General features: G+C 38.2%; 1 protein-coding gene across 1 annotated transcript in view; it reads right to left on the reverse strand.

Annotated features, from left to right (window-relative positions):
- Positions 1 to 3,266: 3,266 nt before the first annotated feature.
- NEU1 (neuraminidase 1) overlaps positions 3,267 to 10,820 on the reverse strand; it is a 20,759-nt gene continuing 13,205 nt past the window's right edge. Inside the window, exons 2-6 of the mRNA XM_072429539.1 lie at positions 10,433 to 10,625; positions 9,483 to 9,745; positions 9,154 to 9,336; positions 8,804 to 9,023; positions 3,267 to 6,226 (exon numbers count right to left, since the gene is read on the reverse strand). Coding sequence (XP_072285640.1) covers positions 6,009 to 6,226; positions 8,804 to 9,023; positions 9,154 to 9,336; positions 9,483 to 9,590 — 729 coding nt within the window. The 5' untranslated portion in view covers positions 9,591 to 9,745; positions 10,433 to 10,625 and the 3' untranslated portion in view covers positions 3,267 to 6,008. The remainder of the gene's footprint in view (positions 6,227 to 8,803; positions 9,024 to 9,153; positions 9,337 to 9,482; positions 9,746 to 10,432; positions 10,626 to 10,820) is intronic.

Genomic DNA, 10,820 nt, shown 5'->3' on the forward strand with positions numbered 1-10,820 from the left:
ATTACATAAATGAAACTAAAAAACAAAATACATCACATATGGGTGTTCCTGTACATCATCAATCAACCTTGAATGTAGCTAATAAATTGTTGTAAATGTAATGCTATAATTATATGTGTCCTTCTTTCTAATTGTTACTATTCTAATCTTAAGTAAATACGAATCAATTATTGTGCCAAAAAAAAAACCCTATCTTTTTTTACAATTTATGTTACAATGGGGTTGGCTTAAAGACTAAAAACCATAGGAAGAGTTGAACCCTGGATAAATAACTACACAAGCAAGACTGCTTTGCCTTTCCTATTATGAATTATATACTAATTTGTAACTCAGCATATTTTTGAGTAATAAAACAATCAGTCCTTTTGAGGTTGCAAAGTAGACCTGCTGCAAAAACATTGGTTTAAAAAAACTGACCTTAAATGAAACTTGTCATGCCCTAAACATAGAAGATGCCATTGCTAACCTGAAAATGTCACTGGCATGGCTGCTGTGCTGGCCGCCTTTCTTGAGAGCAGTGCTAACCCCAGAAATTGTCTTTAACCCGGAGGGAAAGAAATTGTAGGTGGATGACAGCCCTTGTATTGTGACCCAACTCTTTAGTAACCACCAAAAAACAGCTGGATGGATACTAAAGAGTGCCGGGCGGTGTGCCCAGCTAAAAAAAGGCTGGGGAAAAGCGTGAAATGGTTAAGAGTACTGCGCTTCATAAACAAATGCAAGTTTTAATTTTGTAAATACCATACTACTTATACATTTTAGATTTCTTTACCTCCTGTGAGGCCACTTCAATTCTGCAATCCATTTGCTACATAACATTTGGGGGGGGGTTTCCTGTCAATAGCTGACCATGCCTGGAAGGAGCACATCTTGTATTGTATTGACCTTCATACCAGGTATTATTCTGAAATATCTTCGTAGATAAGGTAGTAATGAGATGTTACAGACCTGCAACAGGAATGCAAAACAATACAAATTTACCTATACATGTCTCAGGTCAGGGATTTAGGCTACGTACACACCTGTGTACAGTGTTTGTCATTCATGGATCTATCCTGGAGGATCCACAAGTGAGGAACAATCATAAAAGGAAAGGAGAGAGAGCGTCCTGGCTAATCCATAAACAACAAAAGACCTCAATGCAAGTGAAGGGTAGAGAGAGCACAGTGGGGTGCCGCTTGCTCGTTGTCCCCCCTCCCCTCTCCATAGAGCAGCTTGTTCATTCATCTTTCAGTCTTTTTTCAGTGGAAAGGATCGTGAAAGATCCTTTCCAAGGACAAAAGTCAAACGTGTGTACGTAGCCTTGGTATTAAAAATGGTGAACCCTAGCAACATTCAATCTAGATTTTGTTTATAGAGGCCAGCAATGGCATCCTTATTGCATCTCTCCTGACAAGGCAGCAGTGTATCTCCTCTTCTTGAGCATACTGTAACCCAAAATACAAACCTCAACTTTCCTGCTGATTAGACAGGGACTACACAAGGGATTAACTGCAGAGATGTGGTCACATTCCTCAACACAAGTCAGTTAAACAGCACAGAAAAAGCAAATCAAATCAAATACTTAAAATTCGTGGATATGCCAGATTATTGTGATCGCCAAAGGCGAAAATATTGTAGTGGGTTACTGACATTTAATCCTAGCAGTTCAATGAACGAATGAATGGGGATGAGGGCTGTAGTTTCTAAGCAAAATGAATGAAAAGTACTAGGAGTTCTTCACAATAATAATGTGATGCATATATGTGTCATACCAACCCCGGATAAATATAGTATTTAAAGAAGAATAAGTAAACAGAGGGGTTTTTAGAGACATGCAAAAAAAGATGTTTACTACTATTGTCAGAGTAGGTAATAAATTGCACAAAAAAATACAAAATAATTAAGGCCGTATGGTGGCACTAGACCGTTAATAGCCTAACCAATAGGTAGTTTAGAGAGCATTGGGGTAAAAAAATAAGTTTTCTACACCTTCTAAAAGCACTTTCTGTAATAAAGACTAACTTTCTACAACTCAATTTATTATCCATTTAGGTAATCCCCAACGCTCTCTCAGCTCATGAATCTAGCTGCTAACCTTGGGACATGTGAGTCATATACTTTTATATATTTTCGGACCATCCTATTAACAACATACTTGATGCAACTATTATACTATTTTGTGATACCAATAACCTGATAAAATACAACGCACATCTGTTTACTATGCAAAGGTTTTTGAATCTATTACCTCTTACTGTATTTTTGCTATGCAAATTCTGTACAGTTGAAATATTATATTATTCTTATTAACTAGTCTCACCATGCAAGTGACTTAATACTCTGAAACAGCCTGTTGTGGCGAAACGTGTCGGTTAAATACACTAAGCGGTTGTGATAACCATGCTTGGACACGCTTGTTATGGACTTAACAAGCAAACAATGCTCTCTAATATACCTGTTGGTTAGGCTATTAACTGTCTGGTGCAGGGGTGTCAAACTCTGGCCCGCAACACCCTTTTGTTTTCAGCCTCCAAACGAATCCTAAATATGAATTGCAGCTGGCCCACTGCTGCATTGAAATAGCGCCGCTACTACAATTCCTAGAATCAATCGCGTCTATAGACCAGCGAGCTCTCTGCCTATGTGTGGCCCCGCATTGGACTGTTTATAGACGCAGGGAATTGTAGTAGCAAAGCTATTTCAGTTTCAAGTCATGGTGTCTGTTTTCTGGGACAAAGACGGTATTCTGTTGGTGGACTACCTACCTCAGGGCTCTAGTATCACCGGACAGTATTATGCTAATCTCCTGGACCAATCAAAAGAGGCAATTACGGGGAAACACGTGGAAATTTGACCAAAGGGATCTTTTTTTTGCAGAACAATGCACCTGCACACACGTCCAACGTGGCTCAATTTGTGGCTGCCAAATTGAACACCCTGAGTTTCCAATTGGTCCACCATCCTCCCTACTCACCTGACCCGGCCCCTTCGGACTATTATCTGTTCCCGAATTTGAAGAAACACCTAAAGGGGAAATGTTTAGAGGACATTTCTGATGTCAAATATGCTGCTGAGAGCTGGTTTGCGGCCCAACCAAAGGACTTTTATTTGAACAGTCTACAAAAGCTGCAACTACGCTGTACCAAGTGCATCAGTCTCAGGGGGGAATATGTTGAATAAATGTGTTATTTCATAACTCTGGCTCTCTTGTTTCTGGGCAAAGCCAGGAACTTCTCAGCACCCCCTCGTATATAATTATTCCATAAAAAAATTTAGAACACACATTAACTGCAATCACAAGTAGCATTGATCAGTTTTACCAAAAAAACAAAATGTTGTTCAATTACAAATCAAGGTGTAAACGTCCAGTTGTTTCTCAATGCGTTCTTGATCCAAGCGATTCATCATCACACAATTTCCACATTATTATAAAATATTATAAGAAGATTTAGTATTTTCAAGCATGTTCAATAAAATTTATTTTACTCTCAAGATGTTTGGGGTTGAGGCAATCCATTATGGAGGACGAAGAATGATCCAGTTCTGAACCAGGAGGATGAAATCTTTGTATCTTGTGCAATTCATTCCTTTTGGTTTTAAACAGTATACATTCTTTCAATGCTTTCTTTTAAAGCACAGTTACAAATAAATAGAATTATGACAAAATAAATAATATATAAAGTGGCTTGTTTGGTAATTGTAATTTTCTTTGAAATTATTAGTGGATTTGTGTGTTTGCAGTGTGTAATAGTAATCAAAGTTGTGTACTTTGATTACTATTACAGAAAGTTCAATTGCCCTGTATGAGGCGTTTTCCTATGAAATAAAAGTGCAGTATAAATCAATCCTTCAATGGTCAGATTATGGAGATGATTAGGTTAAAAGAGAACCAATCACAATGGTTTCATGCAAAAATATGACAATTTAGTTTGAGAGTCACATGATAGTTGCTGACTCATCAAGCTTCCTTAGCTCACAGACTGTCTCCCGGCTTTAGAGTGTTTTTACAGGTTTGGCACAGAACGCAGAGAAGCATCTAGCCAAGCCAAGCACCAACCAACCACATATCATATCCATACCAATGTCAATGGCATTGTTGATAAGCACGCACAGTATAGGAGACATCTGTAGTTTCTGATAATGCTTTTAACTAGAAAGTTGTTATTTGGCACATACAGAGGATAGATTTTCATCCAAGATGATCACAAATGTTCATCATGGGCAAAAATCTACACAACTGTCCCCTGAAATCATTTAGTGATCTGTCACAAATGAGTGAATGACAAACTACTGCCGATACTAAGACACACGCTCAATAATTGTCATTGAAAAGGTCAATGACAATTATTTCCAGGGACAAAAAAACTTAACGAGCGGTGTATATACAGCTCTGTTCTGCTCTATAAAGAGGGGAGGAGGAGAACAATAAGGTGGCACCCCGCTACACTCTCTCCTCTTCATTTCTATTATGATAATTTGTTGATCCGCCAGGACGGATCCATGAACGAGTGCTGTACACACGCCAGATTCTCATCAGATATCAGCCCTGAGGCGATTATCGGACGAGAATAATTTGACATGTGTACGTAGCCAAAGTGGGGAGGCCACAGCTGGAAACCTCCTGCCTATCCTTCCCTACACCACAGAAACAAATTTATTCACTCTGTTCTGGAAAAGATGAATATTGATGACCTGAATCATAGAAACCCTGATTTACTTAATAAATAGAGCAAGTTCGTTTGAAAAGAGATTCTAAAATGCTGAATATTTTCTTCACACTGAATGGTTGATTTAAATTATTCTCAACTTGACCTCTATTACCAAGCTAAATAAAAATTGCATTGATTTTTTGCAATGTTAATTGTAACAATATTCACCAAGTGTTCCACTTTATTCACCAAGATAAATGAAAATTCACTTTGAAAGTGAACATGCTCTACTTTAAGTATATCAACCCCTGTGATCTCAACGAATAGCAGAATTCATCTCTAGATGTCATACTCCCTTATGATTCTTTTTTAATGAGAAAGAAAAAACAAAGTCAGCTGTGCAAGAGGGGCATCTTCATAATCCCACATAGAAGGGGACGTGGAGAAATAAATATAAGCTTGGGGGAGGGTTGGTGTGATTTTTACAAACATCAAAAGTAAATATTGATGAGGTGGAAAAAATAGCCAAAAAGGTTATACATACCCTAAATGTATTATCAAAGTATTTGTATTGGCACCTCCTAGAAAATACAACATATAGGGAAAATGAAGTTTCTTATGGCTGAATTACTATAGAAAGCAAGGAGTTATGTGGCATTAAAATCCTAAATATTTATTAGATATCTTGGTTAAAATTCATAAATGACAGCAACAGCAGCAATGTACAAATTTTCAAATAACATTAGTAGCCTCTGATGTGTTTCACGGGAGACCCGCATCTTCAGGAAATTTACTAAGAATTTAGAAATCGCTTTTCATACAAAAGTGAGGTACAAAAATAGAAATAAGGAAAAATCCTCAATCCCATATAAAAATAAAAAATCAAGACATCTAATATATATGTAAGATTTTATTGCCACATAACGCCTTGCTTTCTATAGCAGCTTAGCCTTAAGGAACATAATTTTCTGTATACATCAAAAGTAAATAGTGAACTGTCCGTGGATTTTTAAACGGATTGTAATGGTTTCCATAAAGAAATGTTTATAAAACAAGGAAAAGGTGCTTTAGATTTCATATTTAAAGCTGAGCTCTGTAAACTTTGTTACCCAATTACATGAAGGGAAACTTGGATAGTGATAATCACTTGGGAATATTATTCCAGGAACGGGTAAACAAAGGATATCATTGTAAACCCGATGCCAAGGAAGGAAAGTGACTAACAGTGCTAGAATAGCGCATTTCTATCTCTTATGAAGAGAGAACAGGACAGAAATATTTTCCATACAAAACAATCAGTTTTTGGCACACACATAAACCTTTTTTTTTTTTTTTTTTTTGTTACTCTTGTATTGGATCCAGGAGTGAGGTAGCTAATCAAATGTTGCCGTAGAGATTAACTTTAACAAAGGAGATGGATTCTGTAATATCTTGTCTTCCTTTCTCGAATACAATGAAAATATTTGCATTGTCTTCAATGTTATGGGAGAGGGTGGTAAGGGAGGAGTATCCGCTAGGACCTGGCCAAATTTGGATGGACTTCTGCTCCCATGAGTCCCCGGAGTTGAAACTCCAACGTAGAGTGAGGTTTACACCTAAGATATAGAGAAGGCAGAGTGTTATTAAAGAACATTAAAGTTTAGGTTTAGGTGTTTTAGTGTTTGTGTTATTGAAGCAGGATTAAAATGTGGTGCAAATCGATACTCGATACATGCGAAGATCAAATTTAGCACGGTCAGTTTAAATTTTAAGACGTGTAAAACTTACACTTTCTGCTCAATTTTATTAAAGACATATCGCCTGCAAATATAAGTATGTTGCAGTGATATCTGCATCCTGAAGATTCATGTCTTTTGTAACAGAGCCACCAGCCTTTATTTCATCACTAGGACATAATTGACATAAGGAAAACATGATGGGGAACCACAATGTTGTGCAGCTTGGATCTTATTTAGAGCTATGTGAGTACTGGGCCTATATAATGAAGCACCAGCAGTCATGAGGGAAGAAGTAGAGTGAGGCAACATGATTCTGAATACCTGGAAATTCCAGGCATTTAATTTTGAACCTCTTGTAAAGCAATTTACACTCTACTATCGTTATTGCATTAGGACCATAGACATACTTGTAATAAATTGCCTGGTGAGTCCAGTTACTCTAATGACAGATGAATGTCTGAACCTCCATAATGCACCATCTGTTTAAGTTCATCCTAACATCAATTACAATCAGGACTAGGTTTCCTATACAGTTGGAAACCTGCCCCATCTCTTGTTCTCTACCCCTTATGCCCTTAGATTGGCAGAAAAGGGCCAGGAAAGGACTCTCTGCTATTGTTTCCATGAATGTGGTGCATTTACACATCTCTACCCGACCTCTTTTTAGGCTGGGTGAGAAGAAGCTGTAGGCGGGTGGTGGCCCCTGTTTTGTGACCCACATTTTTAGTAACCACCCAAAAACAGCCAGGTAGTTACTGAAAAGTGCCAGGTGGTGGGCCTGGGTAAAAGGGGCTGGGGAGAACACTGGGAAAGTACAGTAGTAATCCCCACTCGGCTGTTCATCAATTCACTAATCACAAAGAGGATCTGCTTTACACATTTAATGTTTGTACCCAAGACAAGCATCACGGTTTGTATAGGGCAACATTACGTTAGCAATTTCAGCAGTAATGATAAGTGTAATTGTGTGAATGGTACAATGTACAGCATGGCACACACTTTCACATTATTGAAAATGATACTCGTTCAGTCTTTGCATTTTACAACAGCCAATACCAAAAGGAAGTGTAAATTTTACAGATATTGAATTGTACAATGCAGCCTCTATTCTGTGCTACGTTAAAGGTTGGCTACATGACACTTGTTTATATGCCGATTCAAATCTGGATCAACAAATCATTCTAAATATTGGCTTGAACTATATTCTCTATATGCATAAGGATTTGCTTTTAGGGGAAGTTACTTCTAACCCCATATTGTACCCGTGTTGGCAAATATGGAATAAATTTAGAGGACGGCTTCTTTTAAACAGTCATCCTTCCATTTTTTACCCTACTGGGGTAATCAAGACCTCCCCACCTAACATATTCATGACTTCTACAGAAGTGGCCAGCTTTCCACACTCTAACAATTGAGTCACTGGTAGATATGAATACAAAGCACCCCTTCACTTTGAAGTGGCGACAGTGGAATTCTTCTTTTTATGAACAGCAGTGTACATTTTTCTGCAACTGCAATCATATACCTCGAGAGTATTGAAATCTCCATCTACTAATGACTGGAAAAACCCTCTGGATAGCCTACTCTAAAAGGAGAACCCCCCTAAAAAAGCAATCACAGAAAATTACACAATAATCAAAATAGCTTTAGATTACTCCACCAGGAGAACAGGCCTTGTTAAATGGTCTGACTATTTTCCTAATAAATCCTATGCAGATATTCTCACAGCTTTTTCCAAGGCATGGACAGCTCTCCCATCGGCTAAGTGCAGAGAGATGACATTTAGGGTGTATCATGGGGTATAACTATCTCAGCACCTTGCATATCTCATGAGTTATAAACCCTCTGCTAAGTGCCCAAATGTACATATGAATGGGCAGCTTTTTGGAACCGCCCAAAAATGAAATGATTATGGCGATCAGTATACCACTTCCTATTTAGTCAACTATGTACCTTTGACCCCTGAATGGGCAAATTCTGTTTTCCAATATTTCTTTATTGGCTAAAAAAACAATACTACATAAATTGCTGGACTCGGACCAGCCTACACTCAGGCTCATCAAAGAAAGTTGGAACATGTTTTCAGAATGGCTTGGATAGAGGCTTCCTTGGAGAAAGAAGCTATGGTTTCAAAACTATTTGAGATATGGGAGCCATATATAATGACTCAATCACATTCAAAAAAATGTCAGATAATAAAAACCTTTGAACACATATCATGGTATACTTTAAGAATGCTAGAAAATGATGATGCTGCAGAGGATCAGTCTTGAAGTTACTGTAAATGTTTACTCTTTGTAATGGAATGTTTATACACTCTGTTTATGTTTAATGGAATGTTTATATACTCTATTTCGGCTCACTATTGTAACCTTGTTTTGTACACAGTTATATAACAATATACCTTCAACAAAATATTTAAAAAAAAATGATAATCCTGTGTTTCATACTTACGTTGAGTCTGGTGTGATGGGTTCACAAAGTAAGTCACTCCGCCTTTAAATAAAGCTCCAGCAGCCACAGCTGGATCGGGTAAACCTTCGTCAAAACGGACGTTTTCCAGAGGTAGAGAATCGCAGCCATCGGTGGAGTATGCTACGATCCGGCAGTGACAGTGATAAAAGTACTGGTTCCGAGTATTAATTACCACTGAGCCATCTGGGAGCTCATAAGGCTGTGGGAGAGATGAAAATACAAGACGTCAGATGGACTACAGATAAGGGGGTATGGAGGAGGGTCAGGGAGAACATGAAAAGTAAACAATCGGTAAGGCTGTTGGTGCATAAGTGATGGAAGCATCTTACCTGGCATTCATCAGGACTAAAGTCTCCCAATCTTTTTTTCTGTTTAAATGGCAGACCCTCTAAATTTCCACCTTTCTTCCAGTTTTTTCCATGGTCATCACTTAGCAGACAGAACACTCCGTCCTCATCCAGGGTCCCATGACCACACACAATCAGGCGTCCTTTCCTTGGTTCAAACTTTTTCTGTGCAGAGAAAAAAAATCTGAACTGAGTTGGCAAACTAAAAGGATCCTCACTTCAAGTCCCTCTATAACACAATCCATAATATAATGAACCTATACTGTGCTTGGGAAGGTAAAAGCTGAGTTTTTAAAAAAAATTCTACTGACCTGTATCCCATACCCTGGCCCAGGGGCAAACATTTTGGTGCCAATCTCATGGGAGAGGTTTCTTGGTGTACTCCAGGTGATACCATCATCTGAGCTATTGGTGACCATGACACTAGAGACGCCACATTGCAAGTAATGTGCTCAAAGCGTATAGACCAGAAAGATGTTTTTGGTTTCATCTTCTACCACAACGGCACCTAAGTTCAGCCCGTCTACAGCAGATCCATCATCTATAATGAAAGATGTGGGTCCCCAGGTGTATCCTGCCGGTATAGAGACATACAGTCATATAGATAGTTATCAATCACTAAAATATAAAACCAGACAAAACATTTAAACCTAAGTAGTTAAAACAGTTTAGTGTTTGTTTTGTTTTTTTGCTGTCCTTTTTTTTGAATTTGTAGCAGACATAGCTAAAAATCTTCAGCAAGTGCAGGCTTTTGAGGCATTGCTGTACTATAAAGGAGGAAATGGCTACCTTTAATTTAGATCATTCCAAGTTTATCCATGAATAAAAATATGTCCTATAGTTGGAAACTCAAATAGTTAAGAATTCAAGACCACATTTATTAGAGGTGCCTGGATTCCCTGCCACTACCATTGTCTAGCCGTCTTGCCGATCCTGTTGCTTTATTACTTGTTACTTTATTACTTTATTGCAAAACCAAGTACAGTTTCTCACTGCACACTTAACTTGCTTAGTAACTTGGAACGACGGAGCCGATCAAACCAGCCCAATAGAAAAGCAGACTGCATTTTCCAGAACATCCACTATCTTTCTCACAGTAACGGTTTTCTTAAAGCTTCATTTGATTCCACCTAATGCAGAATTGCCTTTTATTGGATTCAATTTATTTTTCACTTCATGCTGAGACCTAAAGCTGCCACTAGGTGGCAGTGCTACACCACAGGTAGATGGCATAGATATAAGTGAAGAGATGAATACTTACCCCCATCATGTGACCTGCGGGTGGCTATAAATTTGGCCCCTAGATCAGAGGCAGAATGTTTGCGAGCCTCAGAGAAAGCTAAGAGATGTCCACGAGGAGTGTAAGTGATAAGCGGAATACGGAAGGTGTCCACTTCGCCAATTACCCGACCGCTTACCCACAGTAATTGTTCCATCGTAATCACTGGGGAGACCTATAGGAGAATAAAATAGGGGTAAATTTAAAAAAGTATAAAGAGTTCTCAAGTCAAGGAGACAAGTCAAGCTTCATTCACTCATACATACATTAAAATACATAATTCCTTGTTTCCTTAACCACCTGAGCGTTACACTGAGGTCTAGATTTCTGTACCAAAAGTGATCCACTGTTTTTCATGAATTTTTTTTTT

Source organism: Pyxicephalus adspersus, chromosome Z (assembly GCF_032062135.1).
Source record: "Pyxicephalus adspersus chromosome Z, UCB_Pads_2.0, whole genome shotgun sequence".
Lineage (NCBI taxonomy): Eukaryota > Metazoa > Chordata > Amphibia > Anura > Pyxicephalidae > Pyxicephalus > Pyxicephalus adspersus.